The sequence below is a fragment of the Aythya fuligula genome, chromosome Z (assembly GCF_009819795.1).
Source record: "Aythya fuligula isolate bAytFul2 chromosome Z, bAytFul2.pri, whole genome shotgun sequence".
Classification (NCBI taxonomy): domain Eukaryota; kingdom Metazoa; phylum Chordata; class Aves; order Anseriformes; family Anatidae; genus Aythya; species Aythya fuligula.
In genome coordinates, this window is record NC_045593.1 from 2,380,916 (window position 1) to 2,404,312 (window position 23,397).

General features: G+C 50.7%; 1 protein-coding gene across 5 annotated transcripts in view; it reads right to left on the reverse strand.

Moving 5' to 3' along the window:
* Positions 1-23,397, reverse strand: part of CTIF (cap binding complex dependent translation initiation factor) — a 119,868-nt gene that overhangs the window by 56,947 nt on the left and 39,524 nt on the right. For all 5 annotated transcript variants that reach the window (XM_032206247.1, XM_032206248.1, XM_032206246.1 and 2 more), the window contains 3 exons: positions 21,606-21,679; positions 20,963-21,067; positions 18,417-18,492 (listed from right to left, as the gene is read on the reverse strand). In XM_032206247.1, the coding sequence (XP_032062138.1) occupies positions 18,417-18,492; positions 20,963-21,067; positions 21,606-21,679 (255 nt within the window). The remainder of the gene's footprint in view (positions 1-18,416; positions 18,493-20,962; positions 21,068-21,605; positions 21,680-23,397) is intronic.

A 23,397-nucleotide genomic window follows, 5' to 3' on the forward strand; every position in this document is an offset into this window, starting at 1 on the left:
GGGATAGAGATGAGCAAGGACTGTGATGGCCAACACGATGGCCACAGCTAAACACCACTCCTTCCTTGGTTATCATTAAAAGCGCCGGGCCAATTTCCTACAGGGCTCTGCCCTCCCACATTGCCCCAAGGGTGCAGACTCCTGTAATCCCATTTGCTGAGTGTTAACAACAGTTTATATGGCCCCTCTCCCAAAACCGTGGGCGTTTTAATGAATTACAGACTCCACACACACGCAGTCCCAGATCTGAAGAAGCATCACTTCGACTCATCTCTTCCCACCACTTTTCCCCAGCGTTTGCTATCAGCTCCTGGCAGAGAGGACACCCACTAGGCAGATGATAGCACAGACCCTGGCATTAAATACTTGGGGGCAGCTTCCTCCCACTGCAACCAGCCCTGGGATAAAACCAAAGACACAGAGAAGGGCAGGAACAGCCCGGCATCAAGCTGCCCATGTGAGGTGAAGGATGCAAATGCAATTAAAGCATGAGAATAATTAGGCAAAGTACCTCCAGTGAAATGCACATCGAACCTACCTCAGTGCCATCTGCTGACTGACAGCAAGTTTTTCCGGGCTGTGTTTTAAACTCTCAGCCCTATACCTCCTGAATTAGGTATAATTTGGAGAATTATATATGAAAAACTGGGAGAATTATATATAAAAACTTCGAAATTCTGCACAAAGTCTCCTCGGAGGATCCGCAGACACACAGTCCCCACCGACACCACCATGCAGGGGCAGCAGCAGGAGCCGTGGAGCGGGGTGCACGCTGGAAGCATTGATGCTGGGTGCTCCAGACACACCGACACAGACACACGGTGCCATAGGAAGAGTATAAATAACAGACAAAAGAAATCCCCTTTGTTACCAGAATCCGCAAACCCAAAATCAGTCACAATCTGACTTAGGAAACGGAGTTTTTCCCATGTTAAAGCAAAATGGGAACAATACTTCACGAGTGGAAGTAACTTTAATTGTTTTAACTGATGTTATTTTAGTGTTGTTTAGGTTTATTGTTTATTTGTATGTATTTCCTCTAGCCCGGTCATGCTTAAAAACAAACCTTGCTGTCAGCAGTAAAGCGTCCCATCCGTAAATAAATACATTTATCCAGTAAATACAGATACAACCACAGCACTGCTTGGAGTCCTTAGATGCACAATACTTAAATAATCGACATCAAAATAAACAGCGTTGGTGACCTGGGTTTGCTTCCCCCTGGAAAACAGAGCCTCTTTCAGCCATTATCGGGGATAAATGCTGCCCGCATCACGTGGGCCCTGGTATTTGCCTTGTGGTCAGCTCAGCTCACGCTGTGCAAACACTGCAGCATCAAATTTGGCACTGCCCGATGGTCTCAGGGGTGACGGGTTCAACTTGCCCCCATCCTGCTGCCTTCCCCTGGGGGTACACCGCTGGCCATCAGGCTCCAGGTCGCGCTGGGTGACGGGCACGAAGCTGCTCTGCTGCAGGTTGGAGAGCTCGGGGCACGGACTGGCTCCCAGCTCACCCAAATTTACCCCGAGAAAGGGCCGCGCTGCTTGGAAAAGCCTTTCCTACACTTTGCTTGGCGGCTGCTAATTTGGGGGTGAGAGAGGAATTGCTGGAGCTGGGACTTAAGATGTTGTGACGTTGCCATGGGGATATTTGTAACTTCAGATATTTCGGTCCCTCTGGGACCGTGCATTTCTTTCAAGTATACTTCTCCTCTGTGTTCCTCACATTCCCAAATCTGTTTTTCGTCGTCTCTTGCCCCTTCAAAGCCTACAGCCCCCGGTCTGTAGATGCAGGCGTGCTGATCCTGCCTCCTCGGCATGGTGATCACCCCCATCACGGGGCTGGTGGCACGAGGAGGGCCTCCCTGGTGGACTTTTGGTGATCCACCAGCTATTTTTTGGTACAACACCCTCTGGGAAAAGCAGCTTCTACTCCGTGTGCTCACCTCGGCATCACCCTCAGAAGAAGGAAGGGTTGTACCCAAGTATATTTTCATTTCACCCTTATTATTAACAAAAGATTGCACAAACGGACGTCAAAAACACGCAATCCCCCAGCACCAACTCCCTGGAAATCCACCCAACTTGGCGGACCAGAGTTTCAGCCGGTGCTCAGGCACACTCACTGGGACAGTCCAGCAGCAGTGAAGGCCCTCGATTGCAGACTGATAACTTCAAACCCTGACAGACAATAGGTGGCTGCTCCTTCCTTTCAACACGGTGAGACTTTCGCTTCCCTTTGGAGGCGACCCAAATGCACCAGCTCTCACCACGCATTTCTCTGCTCTGATACCCGGCGAGGGGAGGCAGGTGGCCTCCGAGAGGTGTCTTGTCTCTCCGTCATCCCTGTCGCTGTGATCCCCGCACTCTGACACCGAAGCCGAGGGGAATTTCACTATCAGCTTCAATGGGGTCACGACGGTGTCAGCCCCTTTTGGTCCACCAGGCCAAGCCCTTCTCCCAGGCTCCAAGACGGCACCTCTCTGGCTGAAGCAAGCTGTGCAGAATGTCAGCGTCCTTTCCTTCTTCAGGGCCCTCGCATTGTCCTTGAAACATTTTCACACAATAGATATTCCTGTTTTCAGACTCCTATTCCCAAGGCACAGCCAACACATTTTCCCTGGGACTATACCACAAAGAGATGGTTTTTCTCCATTCCCAGGTCTCTGCTTAGTGCAGCTCTGTGGGAACAAGTGAGGGCCCCATGTCGCTGCCACCTTAGCTCAGAACATACCCCGGTGTGTTAATACCAATTTAATCCTATAAAAAAATCATTCATCCATTTGAAAAGTCCCACTCCTTTGCCCCGACCCTCTGCTAACCTACTGGTACTTCGGACTTGGGCAGTAGAATATGTTTCTTGACTCTGCTCCCATGCAGGATCTTCCCTCTACACATCAAGCCCTCCAATTCCTCCTGCTGTATTGGGTCTAAATATAGGGACAAGTACAGAAAACGTTATTGCATTTGAGTATCAGTTATGCCACCTCATTTATTAATTACACAGGTGGTTTTTAACTGGTGCTTTGCAGACCTCTGGGAGCCACAGCCTACCTTGAGCAATAAAACCAGTACAAGTAGGTAAAGCAAGCTTGTAGCTGCTTCGTAGCAGTCTCCAAATGTGACATTTGTAAATGGATCTGGCATTTCCACCAAAAAAAAAAAATCCTAAAAAATGGCTTCTTATCTGAAATCCACTAGAGGACAGGAAGCAAGACAGCAGCATCTGCTCTCCCATGTCTTACAAAGGATGAACGTGCAAAGGATGAACCATGACAACTCCACAGATACAAGGAAAGCTCAAGGCACCAAAGATCAGCCTTTCTGCCACTAAAAACACGCACTGTGAGTATTTTGTGGTGGCTGTCAGGACCTGGGTGAAACCCATTCAATTCATTTCGCATCAGACCAAGTGCCTCCAGGCTGGATTTCATCAGAACCGAGTGGGGACAAAGAAGAACCAGCAACCAGCAACAAAGCATGGCCAACAAAGCATGCCACCCCTCCTTGCCAGGGTGTTTTTAGCTCTTTTCCTTGGGTGTACGAGCCCTTCTTGCTGGCAGGATTGTGCACGTGGGGTGGGCAATGCAGGGGCTCAGCTCCAAAAGTTGTAGAGCTCTGAGACAGCTCACAGAGGGCTGTAAGACCTTAAATTATGTTATTAAGTACTGTATTCAAACTGGTTTTAGACATCCTTGCCTCCATACACCTCTCTGCCCGCCGTGCCCAGGTAGAGGAGGAGCAGGGGGTCCCTCCTGCCCACACCTCTGCTGGGGAGGCAGAGCCCGGCATGGTTACAGACTGCTCCCCCTCATATCAGCTCGTCTGATATCTGCATGGGTGCCTGCGTCTCCGCACTTGGCAGCCTCATCCTCCCTCTCCTTATCAACGCCGAAAATATTCACTTAGGATCCGTGGCCTTTCGCCAGGCAGAGCGCCGCACGAGGAGCGCAGCCTCCAGCAAACCCAGGAGGCAACAGCGAGGAGGCTCTTCCTCAAGTGCAGGAAAAAATAATAATAAATTAATTAAAAAAAAATAAAAATAATTAAAAAAAAAATTCCCACCAGCTAAGAAAAGCTGGAGGTTAATATAAATTCCATGGGTTTGAGGGGGAAATGGAGCTGCATTCAAAGACTCGATGGCTAACCACGCTTCCTTCGTCTGGCAACTGTGCGCTCCCCGAGCAGAGTTATTGAGGAAGTTAGACGAGCGCTATATTTGTTCCAGCTGCAGATTTCCCTTAACCCCTGGTAGTGGTGCTTTCAAAAAAGCAGAGCTTGTTTTCTGATGCTGGCTTTTCATTTTCATGCACGCCACGGCCGCAGCTATTGGCTTTAATCACCGCCATGCGTAGATTAAAAATAATGAAAAAACCTTTGCCGTTCTCAGAAGTCCAGGCTGGATGAGCAAAAGGGGGATTAAAACAAGGCTTTCAGGAATTAACTTGGAACAGGAAAGAAGAAGATAAAACCATTATAAAAGCTTGCACTAATACAGGAGTCCTTTTCGTTGTAAGTGTTAATGCAGCCATGCAAATTCCTACCAAGATTTATTAGCTGGGTCATGTATCTGCCTTGCTTCCTCTCCTGATGATAAAATCAAGGCTCTTTCACTCCACTAGAATGCTTCTTTCTCTCAATTAAGAGGAAAAAAAATGTATAGCCTTTCCAAGGCTGTGTTTATGGAATGCATCAGACTACCTGTGAGGCTAACACCTTCAGAAAAAATGAAATACGGAGACACTGCCATCACGATAGCTGTTTAGAGGCCAAATTGTACTGGTTTTCCCCAAAAGGCGGGTGTGCTGCTTTCGGTACCATCCTCTTCCATCATCCCCATCCTGCCAGAGCTCTGGCTGTCCAGGGAAGGCGCAGCACCCCATTCTCTCCTGACCACCTCCATGGTCCACCAGCCCAGCAGAGCATCTACTTTACCCGAACCCGCTCCCAAGTCTGCTTGTTTGCCTTGGCCCTCGGCCAGCAAAGCACTTAGGCACATGCTTAAAGTTAAGCACAAGAGTAAACAGCTTGAAGTCGGTGGGACTTAAAATTAAGCACATATTTCAAGGATTTGCTGGATAAGGGCCTTAGCCACGTTTAACTCGGATGATTTTGGGCTTGTTGGCTCCCCCTTTCCCCTCCACCAGACCGGGCACCAAACCATTTCTGTTTTGCCACCACGCTAGGGGCTGGCTTTAAAGCAGCCTCGTCTAGCCCGCGGGCAGGGTATGCCTTCCTTTAATTATACCTGCCTGTGAAATACCTTCCAGAAATCCCCACCCAAACAAAGCCTCAGGAAAGGAAATAACGGAAATTCCTGATGGTTTCCACGGGGGAAGCGATCCCAGCCCGTGAGACGAGGCGCACGTAAGAGGAGGCTGATGGCTGCTCCTACTGTACGCGGCTCCCTAAAGGGCTCCCTAAAGTCCCCCAGACTGCTGCTTGATTCCTTTTGTCTTTCTCGTGAGCTTTTACGCCCTTTTTCAATTGCATCTCTGCTTGCTAGGGCCGGCGTGCAGTTCTGGCAGGGAGAAAGCCCTCCTGCATGGAGGCAGCCACCCCAAACAGGCAGCACAGAAGGACACTGAAGATTGAAGAGGAGATGAGGAAACTTGGACACAGAAGATGAAAGATTTGCTGCTGGTTTCCCCAGAAAGAGGACTGCTCTCATCAAGAAGCAGCAGCTTGCCCAGACTTGACAGGAGATGTATGGAGCATCACTGAGTCTGACTCCTCTCCCTTCCCCTTCCCCATCCAGCTCCCTCCTGGCCATCCTCTGCTGTGCCTCCATCTAATCATCAACAGCCAGCTCTTCACAGAGCACTCAGGGCAAGATTTGCTTGTGCTAGGCTTATCAATGGCACTAAATAATCAAGTAATTTTGGAAAAGCACTTGTGAAAGGAGCTGCTATGACCCTACCCAAATTTTAAAAGACTCTGGATGAGCACCAGATCTTCAATCTTCTTCTGCACTGCCAAAAAACCCTCTTTTTGCCCAACCTTGCACCAGGCTGGACCTCAGACCTCCCAGAAGGGCACAGCCATGGGCTGCCACACTGGCCCTTCCTGAAGCCTGCGACCCTCAGAAGTTAGGGCTGGCAGAATAAATTAAAGTAGAGCTCCTTGTGAAATACCTCCCTGGCCTCACTGGCTATGGTCAATCATGCACAATTTCCTCTCATAGATGAAGAAAAGTGTCAAAAGAGCTGTGTCTTGTAAATCTGTCACAGTTCGCCTGCTCTCCACAAAGGTCAGAGTCGCCCATTCCGTTATCATTCATTACTTGTGCTGCCTGGAAACACAACCAAAATGTTCGATGCTGGATGTAGAGGGCCAGAAAGCAGCTCCTATACCCAGAGAACACCAGTACAGCTCCAAGGCTGAAGGAAGAACTCACAGCATGTGAAGAAAAACTCATGGGAATTTGTAAAAAAACGAGTTTAGATAACAAATCTGTCTGTCCAAGCATTTATAGATTGAACCAAAGACACTTTTCCACTCAAATAAAGGCCCCTTGCAGTGCGTGTGGTTGCAACCCATGGGGGCAGGTAGGAGACCTTGCATTAATTCTTGGCCACGAGTGTCCCACCATGCCCTCCAAATAGAAATCAGACAAGATGTGGTGAAACTCCCCCCACCTCCCTTGCCAGTACTGTGATCTCCGACAGCTCTCTGCCACCGGGCTGGGCTTCGTGTGGGCTCACAGTGACCGTGGGGCTCTCGGGACCATGTCGTGCCGCACGTAGGTTTGAAGCTGGCCGCCCCATCCTCAGCTCCGAGGTGCAACCTCCTGCCGGCGGCTTCCTCCCGCGCTCAGGGCTGATCTCCAGGGAAGCTCTGCAGCGTGAGGAAATCCTGGCCATCGCCAGCGAGGCGTTATCGACACGGGAGAGGAGATGATAAGGACAGGAACTGCAGCACCACCGCCGTGATTCACGCGGCGTGCGCGGTGCCAAGGTCTGGCGAGCGTGAGCGCGGCGAGAGGAGGTCGCACGTGCTGTTGGCTGGTCATTGTGCACGAGGAAAAAAACAGAGGAGTGCTCCTCGGGTCTGATGAGCCCACCAGCAAACCCACAGAAGGCACAGCAGCCCGGCCACCTGGCCGCAAGGTTTTGGTGATGACCACCAAACCCACAGAAAGCACCAGGATGAGCAGTGCTGGGGTCAGGCCCTGCCAGCGTTCCTCCCGAGACCTTTTAGTGCAAGGAACACCAGCTCAGACCTTTGTGGTCTGTGAATGGGGCATGCATGGCCTGAAAGGGGCCAGCTTGAGAACCCAGCTGCTGGCAGATGTTGGGCAATGCCTGCAGCAAGCACCACGAGGAAAGCTGCTGTGCCTTCTGTACCCCCATCCTCGCTGGAGATGCACACCCCACGAGCACACAGGACGTGTGCGTGCAGTATGAGCAGCAGAAATTCCCCCACTTTGGACAAGCAGGGGCACAGAGGGAGAGCTGGGGAGACACCAGGGCTCTACACGACCCTCCGTGGGGATTTGGCTGCTCATGGAGTGGATGGCACCACGGAGGAGCACCTAACCCAAAGCTGGGACGTGGTAAGGGGACAGATTTTTCCCTCTGTGAGAAATGCCCACGAGTGTCTTCTCCAGCAGGCTACTGCTACACCAGAAATAGAGCACCCCAGAGACTTCACTCTTTTTTTTTCCCCCTTTTTTTTTTTTTTTCCCCTTCCAACTGAGCATTGCTACACTCGCAGAGCTGCTCAAGAGCCTCTCTTTAATGTCACATGTGCGGCCAAAGTCCCTCAGGCCCCAGCAGCAGCAGCCTGGGATATTTGCACATACCCCTCACAATGGAAGGAAGAGGGTGTAGGAGGGAGGATCAGGCTGCTGACCCCTTTATTGTTCTTGGGCCAGAAGAAAGCTTCCTCCTGGCTTAAGAACCACGGCGCTGAAAAAGTTTTCCAGCCAGAGCGAGTCAGATGGAGTCACTGGGGGTTTTTTTTTTGTCTCTCTCCTTCCCCTGCCTCCCCCTTCGGCCAAGCGGCGGGGAGTCACAGGGTTGTGCTCCATTCACAAAATACCTGCTGCACATCACGTAGTCCTTCCCCCCGCCGGCGGGGAAAGGCGCTGGAACCCAAGCAAATGAAAATAAACCATTTTTCTCTGCAGATTTGAAAAAAAAAAAAAAAAAAAAAAAGAAAGGAAGAAAGGACCCTGCTCCCAGACTGACGCCTCCAGCGTGTGCGCGCCGGGGAAGGGGTAGGCGGGGGGAAGCGAGGCAACGATATGAAAGAAAACAAAAACAGCAAATTCTGCTCAGAAAGGATTAAATGGAGGTTTTCCAAAAAAACACCCCGCCATTATATAATGAGGCTTAACTCGGAGTCACAGGGGTCACGCGATGCAGCAGACTGGAAAAACCAAAGTGCAGTGCAGCCTTTTAATTGTTAAGCCAACCACAAAAAAAAAAAAAAAAAAAAAAACAGAAAAAAATGATATTGTGGTCGTGTTTCCCCCCCAGCCTTGCTCTCTCTGGCCGAAATGAGGGCTGACACTGATCGGTGAGGGATCAGATCACTCTCTGGGAGGCAGGTAGTGAGCGATGTGCCTAGCACACATCGACCCGTGGGGAGCCTGAGCTTCCCTGGGCCATCCAGGGAACAAAATCTATCAATCTACCGGCTTTCCAGGTGAAAAATTGCACGCAAGGAGATGGTTTTGTTATTATTTTTTAAACATGTTGGCCACATCCAACAAACACACCCTGCTGCTGGTGCCCAAGCACCCACCTGGCCCCAACGTGGCTCTCCAGAGCCTTTCAGAGGGTCCTGCCCTACAACCCCAGCCTCCATCCTGACCCCAGTGCAGGCCAAGGGCACTGATCCTGGCTCCACGGTGTCTGCCAGGCCCTGGGACCGAGTTTCTTTGAGCCCAGCACCTGCAGGGGCTCAGTTGGCACGGCCTCACACAGGGTGAAGTCCTAGGTGTTTTATTAAAAACTGTGTTTCTTCCTAACACTTTTAAACATCATCTCTTTGGGAAGGACAAGCCACCCGTCCACTACTTCCTGTGCTCCATGCACCCCGAAGCACAGCAGCAGGGAACCCGGAGCAATGCTGGGCCCGTGTTTTCCTTCAAAATATAGTAAGTACAAATCTATGCTTCACTCCTGAATTTTGAAACCTGGCTTTGGTACAGATCATCACTGCAAAGTGACCAGCAAAGACCAGCACAGGGCATCTCAGCTCTCAAGCTGCTGGTTCAGGTCACGTCCTGGCAGCTGCTGACCCCAAACCTCGCTATTCTTACCCAGCGAGCCAAACTTCAGGATTTTCATATTTTATCTATTGATAGCCCAAAGCGGAAGGCTGGCAAAGCTTTAGCACGGGCAGCCCCTGATCTTTCACCAATAATGCCACCCACGGGCGAGTGATGGGGCACCAGGGGCTCCCTCCCCAGGACCTGCAAGCAGCCGCGGTCGGTGCCGGGTGCGATATCTGCTTGTTTTGCCCAGCCAAAAGGAAACAAACTGCTCCTATAAGCACACAGATTTTCTTTCCGTTTGGACGGGCCGCCTCCAGAGAACATACAATGAGAAGTGAAATAATCAAGAGGACCACAAAAGCAGGAAGAAATGAAGCTTTATCATTCTTCAGTGGTTTCTCTGCTCATACGTTACAGGAATTAAGGAGGGAAAAAAAAAATAAAAGGAGGAGAAAGGAGAAGAAGAAAAGAAATAGAAACCCAACAATGAGCAGTTTCTCTATGGTGGTACCAGCAGGTAAAAAAAAAAAAGAGAATAACCCTGCCTGGCCACAGGACAAATGGCCACCAGGACAGCATCCTATGGCCAAAGGGCTGGGCAGCCCCCTCCTGGCTTCTCTAGAGCCCCTTGGGGAGACCTCAGCATCACCTCTGTCCTCCCCACCCATGGTTCTCCGTGCAGATGCTGCACTGCACAGCACCCAGGCTGCTCCTATTCACCCAGGCTAAAACCTGCAGCAGCATCCTGGAGGTGGCAGAGCCTTCTCTTCCCTGGGCTGCCCCAAATCCCTGTGCTCGCCGCTTCTGGAGCCAACTAAAAACACGAGCAAAGCCAGAAGGTATTTAAAAGTGTAAACTACAGAGAAAAAACTAAGGACAAGAGGGATGCAGGGGTAGGAAGGAGCTCTCAGTGACACTGCGTAACTCCCTTCAGAAACAACCTTTATTTGCCATGAAAGGGACACGCAGGCATCACGTGCAGTGATGAATTCCCCCGTTGTGGGACCTCGTATTGCCATGAGTGTTTCTCCTGCCCCTGGGCACATATATTTACACCCACGGCTATTTATACACACTACACACACGAGGGGATGTGCTTACCTGCTGCCTCCAGGCAGGAAACTCGCCTGCTAACAGCTTCTGGTCCCATTTATTGTGCCGCCTGCTATTTCCATAACATCAGAGGAAAGGCAGCAGAAAGGGGGGAGCATCTTCTGGTCAAGAATAAAGTTTTGAGCGCTACAGGAAATATCAGCCTCCTATTTTGTCAGACGTGGGCTGGTGGCATCCCACGTTAGCAGAAGTGCTACAAAGAGCTGAGTTTCTATGCTCCGTAGGCTCCTCCGCCAACGGGGATGTGTGCACGTCCCTCTTCTTTGGTATGTCGACTTTTTAGAGAGAAATTCCTTCCTTCCCTTTATTTTATTAAAAACTCTCATGCAGAATGGGGAAGGGGATTAGGATGTGGAAATAGCCAAGCCAGAAGAAATAGCTGCTTGACCAAAGAGGAACTGAACTTTTATTTGGGACCGTTAGTAACCTGGATTTATTATTATTATTATTATTTTTACTTCTGCTACTTTTAACAACTTTTTTAAACTTAAATGCTGCTCTACAACCGGCCTCAGGAAAATGCTCAGCAGAATTCATGGCAGCGCTAAGAAAGACCTCTCAGATTTCTAATGAATCCTTTGGGAAAACAAGGGAGAAAGAGATGTAACACTATTTAGAAGTTAAAACAAAATTCAGGCAGGATTTTGGGGGCAGGGAGCGGTGTTACAGTGTATTGAAAGGACTGGGAAAGAACAAAACAAAACCTTTCAGGCTTTCTTTAGGTATTATATAGCTGCATGAAAACAAACCTTTTTTTGAAAGGAAAGTCAGCTAAAAGCCTGAGAAAAGCCTGGGTCGCTCTCCACTGTGTCCAAGCCAGAGCTCACTGTGGTGATGTTTCAGAGCCTCAAATGCCCCTTGGATTGTTATTTATCCTCCAGTTCCAGTCCCCATATACAAATCAGTTAATTCCCTGGAAGACTGCTCTTCTCAGGTTTAGAACTACTTGTGAACTCCTTAAAAGCAAAATAAAGCATCTTTCTTCCCTGTCCTGCCAGGAGCACTTTCCCATCCAGCTCTCCCGGCCTCTCCTCGTGGCCCCTGGCTGTGAATCTCTGCTCCAGCTCGAGAGGACTCCCACATTTTCCCTCGCCCATCCCTACCCACCCAGCTTTCCCCCTCTCCATCCCCTCCTCGCACCAGTGCTGTAGATGTTTCCTGCGGGGCTCCTCTTCCTCTGCGCCCACCCAGCTCCTCCAAAACCCACCACCTCCTACTGGTGAGCCCAGATGCTTTGTGTCTACCTTTCTGCCAACCTGCCCCAGCCTGCAAAGCAGCCCAAACCCCATTATTCTTTTTTATTTATTTATATTTTTTTAAAGCAGAAATCGGCATCTGGCAAAATGGGATCCGAGGATCAGCCACGGTCCAGCTGTGGATGCCACCATGGTCTCCCCTCCCTCCTGCTGAGGCTGACACATCCTTCCACATGTTTTGGGGGTGACAGGATAGCTAAGGGACAGAGGGACAGCCTTCAGATGAACAGCCTGTGTTCAACAGGGCGTCAGCATCCTGCAGAGAGCGCACCTCTCAGCACACACAGCACCATTCTTTGGTGTGAGGATCATCATGTAAGACCGAGCCATACAAAACAACACAAGTCCACATCTGCAGGAGCCCTGAAATGGGCAAAAGGGCACGTTTGCAGAAGTCAGATTTCCAAGAGGAGAGGGGATGGCATCGTGATGCAAACAAGGGAGACACGGGCTGTGGGGCACGGCCACCCCCTGGGCACCAACACGGGGCTGCAGGGCCTGGGCAAGGCGACGACGAGGACGAGGGGTGCACAAACACCTCCAGCTTTTACTCCTGCTTTGCTCGAGGCCTCGGTTGTGTTTTTTTTTTTTTTCCACGCGGAGCTGCCCACGTGGCAGAGCAACACCTTCCCCACCCGTGGGCGCAGCGGGACGGAGCCGCAGGAGGGGTGCGAGACGCAGCCACCGCAGGGCGCGTTTGGCTGCGTTGGGAAGGGTTTGGAAACCAGCCTTTGGAAAAAAACCCTGCTTCCTCCGCTCGGAGCTGGTCTCGGAGCTGTGTGGTGATGCCGCAGTGCCCTCTAGTGCTGCAGGGTGCAGTGGCCAAGTCCCTGTCCCCGTCACCACCAAGCATCTCCGCTGGTGGCTCCCCAAACATCTCCGCTCCCCATCACACGGCCAGCACTGTCAGAGCGGCTTCACCCTCCATCTGCCAAAACCCCGGCCTCCTGCAACCCTCAAGGCTGTAAGATAAGTCAAATTTATGCTCATCCTCTCCACTGACACCCCCAAACCTGAACCCAGCCGACCCTAGCAGGACACACAGGCACCCCAACTCCTCCTGTGCTGGCAGGAGCTCGCTGCAGGTCTGCCACTCCCCAAAAAAACAGGGCAGCCTGACCCAAATTCTGCCCAGCTGACCAGTACTGGCTCCAGAAATCGTATGTTTCATCATCAAAATTGAATCCCTGAGCCCGCCTATTTAGGGAGAAACCCCCGTGAATTAGGAGCCAATACCACTAAGTCTGTGAACTGGGCGACGGCCAGAAAAATAAAACCAGCCCGGAGAAGTGAGTCCACCTCATTTCTGAGAAGTGGAAACCAGCTCTGAATCCTGATAATAATAACAGAAATGTCAAAATCCTTTCCCATTTCCCTGGTGTTTCATTCTCACAGTGAATTAGACCATTAAATGGCACAGAAGGCCATCATCATCTGAAAAACCCACTAGAAGACCTCCTCTTTTCAGCAGATCTGATAAAAAACGTGGCTTTTACAGCCTGGCTCGGGGCTTAGAGCAATTGTGCTCTACCACCAGAGGCGAGGCCATTCCCTTACCCTTACCCAGACCTCCAGAGCTTAATACCTGGGCAGAAGATCAGCCCACCCTGTCCCAGATGTCTCCTGTCTGGTTCCTCGGCCGCTGGGGACCAGGCTGAAGGGGCTGCGGGTGACCACGGTGCTGTGCTCTCAGCCCACTCCTTTTCCCAAGGAAACAGTCATGGTCAGTTGGTTAAATGAAACAAAGAAATGGGCCAGGGTAAGAGGATATCTTACTGGAAATCACGGCAAAAAAGGCTTTTCTCAGCCGTGGGGATCTGACTCTCAATATGTTGTGACCTATGCTCAGCCCTGGCTCTCTGACAGGGACTTTCCACAGCGGTTTGAGCAGTTACAGTATTGGAAAGACCCTTGGGAGATGGGAAGCTGGCTTGTGAAACTAAAAACCTCCCCCGAAGGCTGTGCCATGCCTACACGCTGCTGACGGAGCTGGGCAGGGTCTCGGGGTGGTGGGGAGAAGTGGGGCTCCCAGGCAGGCAGCACGGCTTGTTCGAAGCGCTGGGTGGACACGGGGAGGCCGTATGTCCTACCCACGATGAGCACAGGAGGGGCATGCAGCACGGGGGAGGTTAGGGACACACCATCTGCCTGGCTCCCAGCTCCGTGGGACACTCTCAGCCTGTTTGCTCACCCACTTTTGCAGGAACTCTTGCAGTTCCCAGGGTGGGCGCACATGGCACGGCTACCCAGCACGGTGGCAGCTCCCCGCAGAGCCTCCTGCACCTCCAATTCCTCCTCCTCTGGGTCCCATGGAAAAGCAGACAAGCTTTCTGGAGCTGTAACCCCCAGAGCACAGTCCTGGTTTTGCCATCTCACAGTCTGGCTGGGCATCGGAGCAGGCAATCCCTGCATATGCTGACAGATCTGTGAGACGTATTTGCTGGGCTCATTTTGCTCCTGAAAAGTGAGAGCACCACGCTCTTCATGGACTGCCTGTCCATGGCTCACCCTTCTCCCCCTTGACACCCGGGTTGGTGTGTTTCTCTTCAGGCATCGACCACATCCAGATGTGCTCCCCGACAGGGAAGGGACGTGGATATCCTCAGGGAGGCATCACCTCACCTCCTACAAACCTCTGCAGAGATGCAGGGGATCACACCCAGATGTGTCCACACCTTCCCTACAGCAGGAACCCCAAGTGGCCAGCCTAAGTGACACTAAATTGTAAAACCTGACCTGGAAGTATTTGTCAGTGAGGAGGGAGCAGGCAGAGACACGTAGTCAGTGCCTAAATTCAGGTGGAATCCCAGCACGATCAGGAGTCCTGGTGCCTTTGAGCCTGGTTTGGACACAGTCAGGAACACAGAGGTGCTACGAGGAACACAAGCAAGTTACCGAGTCTGCATTTTTCCTAGGGAGTTGCTTTGTTGTTTCTTACCCAGCAAGGAAGCTAGAACTACAGCTAGAAGAGAAACAAGCAGCCTGTTATAATTACAAGCACATGACAGAAAGGGCAAAAAAAATACACAAGGAAATGGAAAGAGATGAGCTGCAAGGCCAAACGAAAAGACACCAACGTTGTCTTCTAAATTAATCTCATAGCACCAGTAAAGCCCAGTACCCCTTCCAGAAGTGCCACGTGGTTTTTTACCTCCTAAGCCACCGGGCCAGGAGCAGCTAACCAGTAAAGGCATGGCTGCACCATTCAGAGGAGGGCAGACCCAGCCTGGAGGCACGTGCCCAGCAAACCCACAGCCAAAAGCTGCAAGTTGCCACTCCAGAAAGCACTTGGGATGCATCCCAAACCTCTCTGCTCGTGTCTGTCAGCATTCACATCCTTCTTGAGCATCCTTCTTGAGCTCCAGCAGCCTCCCAGGGAAGAGATCCTGTAGGACATGGCCCCTTGGGTTGTTCTCTCAGTGGAGAGCGTGACAAGGGCTTGGTCTGAAGGCTGTGTGTAGGATTGGGGTGACGTGTCCAAGCCCAAAAGCTGGCTCTGCATCTGAGCTGTGCCTCCCTAACGTGGCAGGTGAGCAACCCCCCCTGGAGGGCCATTAAAAAAAATACATCTTATGAATGGGGAATACTTATCTCCAAATTTTCTTCCAAACCTGCTTTTTGGCAGGGCTCACGTGAAGCAGTGCCCAAATCCAGCTACAGACTCCTAGGAGTAAGGAGGGATGAGGAGGCTACAGCCAGGAGCTGAGCCAAAGCCGTGACTTTGTGTGCTCCTGGCCAGCGCAGGGGCAGAGCGAAAGGCATCGTGTGATTGAGATGCTCCAAGCGCCCCTCGTACCCCATCCGAGAGGCAGAAGAGGAGCCCACCCCAAGCACAATGTGCTTTATAACCAGTTCCCAGCAGTGCCAGTGTTAAACCAAGCACTGTGCAAACACAGAGGGCGGCACGGGGCTGCTCCCGCTGCGTTTCACACCAATTCCTTCGCTTTTCGGAACCACCGCAGCAGAAGCTTTCAAAACAACACCAATTTACCAGTAAAAACAAGCATCCCAGCTGAGCCTCATGAAGACGGGCGGGGGGGAAAGCTTAAAAACCGAGGAGCAGGGAGGGCCCAGCAGCCAGCAGGTTTCCCTGCCTGCACGCTACCAGGAGATGGCAGAGCGCACCGCGCCGCCTGCGCTGCCCGCAGCATCTCAGCAGCCAGCGCACGTCCTCGGGTTTCAAAACAAAAGGCTGGGGACAGGCATTTCTGAGCTGTGATTCCGTCATTTTTCTCACAGATAGCGATGAAGAAAGAGGATTTGAAGAAGGGTGTTTTTTTTTTTTTTCCCCTATTTCCCCCCCTCACCTTTTAATCACCAAATAGTCTCAGGTTTCCTTGCAATATTTTGCTAAAATACTCCTGACAGACTCCAGCAGCAAAACCCAGGTATGGACATCGATGCCCACATATCCAGAACATTCTGCCCCACCCATCAGCGGGGCAGTGAAAATACGAGTACTGATACAGACCCATGTGTATTCTGGAAAGCATTTCTAGTTTTGTGCCCTACACGAATCATACCTTGCCAAAGGAAACCGAGTTTCCAAAGCAGCCCATATGTTAGACTTGCAACCTCTCTGCAGCTTGATGCCTTTGCTTTGAGTGGCCCCACGTCATGGGGGAGAAGGTGCTAAAAGCAAGTCCTAAGACACGAACCAGAAGCAATCAGAGGGTGACACGCAACCCATGAGATCTTCAGATACAGACAGAGCAAGAGTTTCTGCATCTCCAGCCTGACAAGTCTCCTTTCAGGATATGACACAAACATAACCACGATGTGGGGAAGCACCCTGGAAGGTGAAGCATTTTCTTCCATAGGCTCACACTAGTATTTTTCCTCACGATCCCACGTACTCTATGCCAAAGAGCCATTTCCAACCAGAAAGTGATAAAGAGCAGCGCAATCACCACTGGCACTGCACGATCACATTCAAATCCAGTTAACAATGACATGTCAGGATTAAGCCAGCTGTCAGTAAGCATTTCACTTGTCAGCGCTGAACAAGATAAATCCTCACCAATAATGACATGGCTCCTAGTTCCCACACGCACTTACGGCCATACATGCCTAGGTAAGCGAGTCTCCAAAATAATGCCGTATTTTACTACGCTGCCCAGAGGCACAAAACACCAGATCAAACACTTCCTCCACGAGGTCTTCCAGCTTAGAGTCGCCACGCTTACAATTAAGATCTGCAAGAAACACAAGGCAGCTTTGCGAGGTGACTGCAGCTGGCTGTATGAGACAGAAACAGATCCCCCTTTGTTGCAGGTACATATTAAAATTAATTCACTGGAGTCACTGAACTCAATCTGTGCTACAACAGGATGAGATAACCAGGCCAGGAGAAGCCGGCTTATTTAACAGTTGATTATGAAGGAGGTTAAATGAAGAATGCCAGCTCCTCACACACCAAAGATAAGAGTTTCTTCCCCCAGACAGCCCAAGCTCACGGCAGCCTGCTTGGCCAGCAAGGGCTGAGCTCTGCACCGTGCTGCCCGGTGCCCACAGTCACTCACCACGCCGTGTCCTGCCTCTCTTCCTGCACAAACCACCCTGCCGTGCCGTGAAGGGAAAGCATCATCCCCAGGAGAAGCCACCGTCCCGAGGTTCAGCACTTCCCAGTTTGGTTACCCTGCGTGACCTCCAGCAAATCCCTCACCCTCCCTGGGCACAACTTGTGCCCTTCCTCTGCTCTCCCAGGGGACGAGCTCATGAGTAAGTGTACTTTGCAGAACAGGGCCAGGGTTCACCAAGGAACATTTTAACCAGAGGCTGAAACACAGCACATGATGCTGAGCACGGCTGGTGGCCCCTCAAATCCAGTCTCAGTACATCTGGAAGCTCCCTTTGATTCCCCGTGTAAAGCATTTCCAATTATTCCTCTGGGAAAACAACCTTATTTTGCAGTTACTGGGGTCTTTATCAGCTGGCCCTGATATATTTTTTTTTTTTCCCTGTGACCTAAACTCCAGACAGACCGAGCACATAAGAGAAAACAGCTGCAGGCAGTGCTTCTGCGTGCCAAAGTCAGCAGCATTTCTCCCTCTTTTCACTGGTTCACGCACTTACTGCCAGCTAGCTCACCCAAAAGAAATAGCGATGCAGACTGTCACATGCCTTGCTGGATGAGCAAGGCTTCTCCTCACATGATGCACGAGCAAAAATCCCAACGAGCTCTTTGCTCAGCATGCAAAAGGGCAGCACTGCCCCAGCACAGGAGGAGCCTCAGGGGTGCCTTCAGAAGAAGCACGCCGAGCACCTCAGCTCCTCAGAGGACCGGGATGCTGCAAAGTGAAAAATTAAGACACTGACAAATTAACCTATTCAACAGGACTGTTTGACTGAAGGCCTCACCTTGCCATTCCCCAGCACTTGAGCACCAAAGGTCATTTAACCAGAACTACTGCGAAGTGGCTGTGGAGACAGATCTGGAGAAGAAACAGGCTGGAGAAAACGGAGTCGTCATCGCAGCACACACACCTGCATCCCGTAGGGGAAACATCTGGATCGACACACCGTCACTGCTGGCAATTTATTTCGGAGCTGTCAGGAGGCTTGGTGCTTTTCAGAATCTCCTTTCCTAACACAGGAGCCCTGTGTGTGTGTATATACGTGTGTGCACACATGTATACGCATGCATACACCTTCCTCAACATCTCACCTCCCAGCAGAGCCCGTGCAGTACCAGTGATGTTCAAAGCAAGTCTTGCTGAGACCAAGGCACAGTCCTCTGACTGCTCAGCCCAGCCTGCCCACCTCCCAGGGGTGGGTTTGTAAGGAGAGGTCGTGCAGGGAGCCCTCGGCCTCAGCACCTACCTGCCACACCGGGAGGACCTTCTCTATGTCGTTCAGGTTGATGCTGTCACCGTCCTCGTATTTCCCTTTCCCGAGCCTGCGACAGGAAGAAAACAAACAAAAGCATGAGAAACCTCGCTGGAACCTCCGTTAGTGCTCTCTTATGGCACACGGGGAAGATCAGCACTTACTGCAAAGGACCCTCATAAAAACAAAGAGGCTCTCTGAAGCGAGTAGGTTGCGTCTCCAAAACACTCCCACGTGGGCACAGAGCCATTAATGCCAGATGAAATGCTTTTCCCAGCCCTATCCCCTGCACCAGCGACTACCCATTCGCCACAGCATTAAAACACTTTTGGTAAGACCAGCAGTGAGAAAACCAAACGCAGCCCTGAGCAGTAGTTTTAGACGATTCAAGTCCCAGACCGAGCAAAACTAAACAGCCCACTGGGAAGAAAAAATGGGGACAGAAGAACCTAATGAAAAACGCTTCTTTTGAACTGCTGCTCCTTTGCCAGCCTCCACAGGAGCTCCTGTTCCCCTGCTGGGAAAGGTGGCGGCGAGCGAGCACAAACACAGATCTCAAACAGGAGAAAAGCAGTAAACAGCAATCAATATGAATGCAAACACACATTTTGAAACACAAAAAAATCGGGGTGAGAAGCCAAGTACTAACAGGCCAAGTACATAGTTGACAGGGTAAAAATAATTAGCCAGCTTTGCTTGTATCAAGAAATGAAAAAAATTGATCACATAAAGCCTGCTACTAGCTGAATGCAGAGAAAATGAAAACGATAAAGAAAAGGTCAGTACACATTGTTCATCTGCATTTACAAAGAATTTGGGTAATTTATTAAGCACAAACGATGATGTTTTTTGTGGTCAATTAGTGACAAGATATTGTTCAACAACTTACAGCAGGCAGAAACTTTGACCGCCGCAGGTGCAAATATCCAGTGTCTGTAAGTCCGAGGAACAACTAATATTGGTGGAATTACAGTAAATGTAAAATAAAAGACTGAAATGTGCTAAAACACCAAACGTGAAGAACAGCAAGCTGAATGGAAACCTCCACAGCCCAGCAGGGCAGGCCACAGACTTGTGAGGTTGTGTAAGAGCAATAGAGGACTAAGCCAAGGCAGTGAAGGACTGGCATTTAGCTAACGCCTTAATTGCTTCATGCAAAATCAGGTGTGCTCAACAGTTGACTTCCACCACAAACGAAATTGCTGCTGTACATAGCAGGTGTCTCTGGTAGGACCACCTGGCAAGTGCCCTGAACCACGGAGCCATTACATCTTATTTTATGGAGGGTCCCTCATCCCACGCTTCAAAACCATCTGTAGGGGCAAATATGAGCTGTTGCCTACTGAGGCACTTAGAGAGTCTGAAATTCACTGTTACTCATGTGTTTTTTTTAATATTCTGAAAATTGTAAATCAGAAATATTTACAGTGCAGAAAAAAGACTTATACAGTCATGTGAGTTTGCCTGTCACCAACAGGCATGGGAGCCTCCTGCAGATGCTGAGCCTGGGCTGGGTTGTGAGCCCAGACTGGTAAATTGGTTTTGCCAAAGTATGAACCAACAGAGAAGCTTTGCTGAAAGATTTCTATCCCTATGCCTAAAATGGCACTGAGAAGTCATTTGTAGCCTTCCCAGCCCCATCTTTGAGACCCATTCTTATTTTTGTCATCTTCTATGGGCAGGAGATGACTAATCACTATGAAAAAAAAAAAAAAAAAGAAAAAAATTACTATATAAAACATGGATATGGCACTTCCTCTGTTCTTTCTTTAGCTGAGATGTGCAGCGAGTTCCATCAGCAGTGAGCTGAAGCCTTGTCATAACTTGGGATAACAGAACAGGTAACACTGCCTGTACCCGAGAACAGCGCTGCCAGTGCGTTAAGCACTAGGACTGAGTGACAAGGAGAGAGGAAACCAAGCTGAGAGTTTCTCAAGTGGCAGAATCTGCAGAGAAACATCAGCACCAGTTTCAGCAGCACCAGTGAATCTCTTGGTGTCCATATGCCCATGTACATAGCCTGACCAATGCACAGCCAACAAATCCAGAAGAAATGTGAAAGCCCAGGAGGCTGTAACCACCAAGACGAGCTGCTTAATGCTCGTGTAGTTCATGCCTAGCAGGTAGGGAATGAACATTTTGATCTAGATGGCCCGTGTTGATGCTCTGCTCTTCCCTCAAGTCTTGCTGGGGAGAACAACAGAAGCCCTTCCACTCATTGTAGCTGTAACCAGGATCCTTCCCCCAGTATTCAGAGATGCTTAAATCTAGGAGACATAGCTTGGATCCAGCATGGTTTAAAAGCTGAACTCTTCCAAGCAATGCAAAACACAGCAAACAGCTCTGCTCTAACCCAGAGCTGGCTGATAGAGGAGCCAAAAAGACTGATTATGAAGTTCTCAGCCCCGATATATGGCCCAACACCTCTTTACCAGGTCTTCCATGTGGGTCATGCCAGCATTCCCACTGCAAAGGAGAGGTTACACATCTCGAGCATCACCATTTATTTCAGGATAGCTATGCAGATGCACGGCACTCACCCTTCTCTGTCTATGTGAGGCAGTGGGTGTTTGGAGGTGTTCCGGAGCTTCCTGTGAAACTGCGTGAAATCTAGTTTTTCAGGCTGCAAGTCCCACGTTGCACCGCTAGGAGAGGAAAACCAAGGAGAGACAAAGACAGTGAGTGCCCTCCTAATTAAACACAACCTCGCTGAGGAGCAGATGGCCCACACCAGCCTGCAGACGAGGAACGCCGGTGCTTTGGAGGCACCTCTCTCTGCTGCAGAGCACGCTGCCACCGGCCTCCGACCTTTATGTTGCTGTGGTGTGCTAAGCCCATAGATTTGATGTAGAGTTATGATGCATCATGATGCAGCAAACACCTTGCTAGCTGCACTTGCTTTTTATAGCAAGGGAGTATTGCAGCAGAGGCTGGTCCAGTCCATGCAGTGCGGATGCTCTCTCTGCTCTGGGGTGCCCACAAACAATCCTATTCGTACCTTTTTCAGATGTTTGGGCTTCAAACCTCTCCTAAGCAGACAAGATGCTCTGAGCAGGTATTTTGTGCTGAGTGCCAGGGATTAAATGTCGAGGAGGAGCGACGTGAGGCCAGCACCCAGCTGGGCACCCCCAGGACGGGCACACGCACAACCCCTCCTCTCGGAGCACATTCAGATCAGCTTACCTGAAGGAGTCGAAGGTGTTGGCAGCCCAGATGTCAGTGCCCAGCATGTCGAGGGAGCCCTCCTTGTTGCCATTCTAGGAAGGAGGGAGAAGTGGTTACTTGGCAGAAGGTGTCCAGCCCTGCCCAGCCTGTGCCGTGCCAGCCAGGAGGTGGCACAGCTCCACGCCAGCCCAACACAGCCCCCTCGCTCCCCACAAGAGCACAGTGTGAAGGCAGGGAGACACACGGTGTTGGTCGTTGGGACACACAGCTGTGGATGACACGGAGCAGACAACACGTTGGTTGACGCTGGCCACACTCCACGTGGGCACAAGACCCCCAGGACCCACCAAGACGCAGCGTGCAGGTTGGCATGCTGCCCACGAGGATGCTCAGCACCAAAATCCAGGCTGCTTGAGATGGGAAGGGACCTCCAAGGTCATCTGGTCCAACCGAGGTCAAGAAGAGCCCCCTAAAACCAGGTGCCCAGGCCCACATGGCTCTTTAACAGCTCCAGGGGCTGTCTCCAGCAAGCAGAAAGCCAACCCCCAGCGATGGACAAGGCAGAGCTGCCCACGGGCCCTCCGAGCACCCCAGGCTTTCAGCACAGCAGTGACTGCTTCTTCAAGGAGTCATGCTGACACGACCTGGCTCTGCTCCATCAAAGCCTCGTGGTGAGACACAACCCTGTGCTGAAACTCCTGCCAGACCCCAGCTGCCTGCGTCCCCAAAACCTGGCACTGCAGAGGGGGGCACACGGTGCACGCAGGCTGTAGGACTGGGGCTGGGAGGAATTGCTAGGGAGCTGCCACACAAACCATCAGACAGCATCGTGCTGAGCTTGCAGGAACGTTTTTTTATCCCCCCCCCAAGAAGCCTTACGGTATAATCAGACAGGAATTATGAGAAGCCTCCAATAAGCCACAAAGTGCCTCTAATTTTGCAGCGCAGCTGCTTTTTGGAAAACGAGCAGCTCGGAGGAACAGCATCCAAAGCAAGGACCCCAGACTGCTTCTTGTCCTTCACAGCCCCTTTACGCTCACCAACCTCCACCTACAAACACATAATGGCTCCCCAAAAGAAGCGGGCTGCCCTTTTTGAAGTATTCCAGCCCAAATGGTCCAGCTCTGGCTAAAGCAGTGCTGGAGAATGTGGCTTCCAAATGCTACGACTCCCAGGGGACACCACACAACCAGACTCTGCCAAAACAATTTCAGGCTGCTTTCAGCATCGGCACAGGCACAAAAAGCAGGTTTGTCTCCTCACACCCATAACACCCTCACAACGAGGGCCCATCAGGGACTGAGAGCATCTTCAAAGCGGCTAGCCATCACAAGCACGAGTGATTATAAGCTTGATTATATACCCTGCTGCAGTATTTCTGGTGGTTTTCCTCAAGGTTGCTGTTTCTGACAGGCAAACTATATTTACTGAGATCACACATACCCGAAACCACGATAAACCGTCATGCAGACAAGAATTATCATCAAAGATTAGTATGAAAAAATATTTCTTCTGTCCACGTGCAGCTTTCCTGAGGAACTGCTGTTTCCAAATATTGATAATATACAAGACACACACATAAAAAAAAAACACACACACACAAAAAAACCCCACAAAAATCTAAGTGCTTCTCAGAGAAGTCCCAGACCCCAGTTTGCCACGAAATAAGGGGCCTTTTCCCAACAAGGACACACACTGTCAGCGCACGCCACAGACAGATTACAGAGCCATTCCCAGCACAACAAACAGTTTAGATGACACATACTCAAACAGGGGCATTGCTCCTTTTTTTTTTTTCATATCTCCTTTA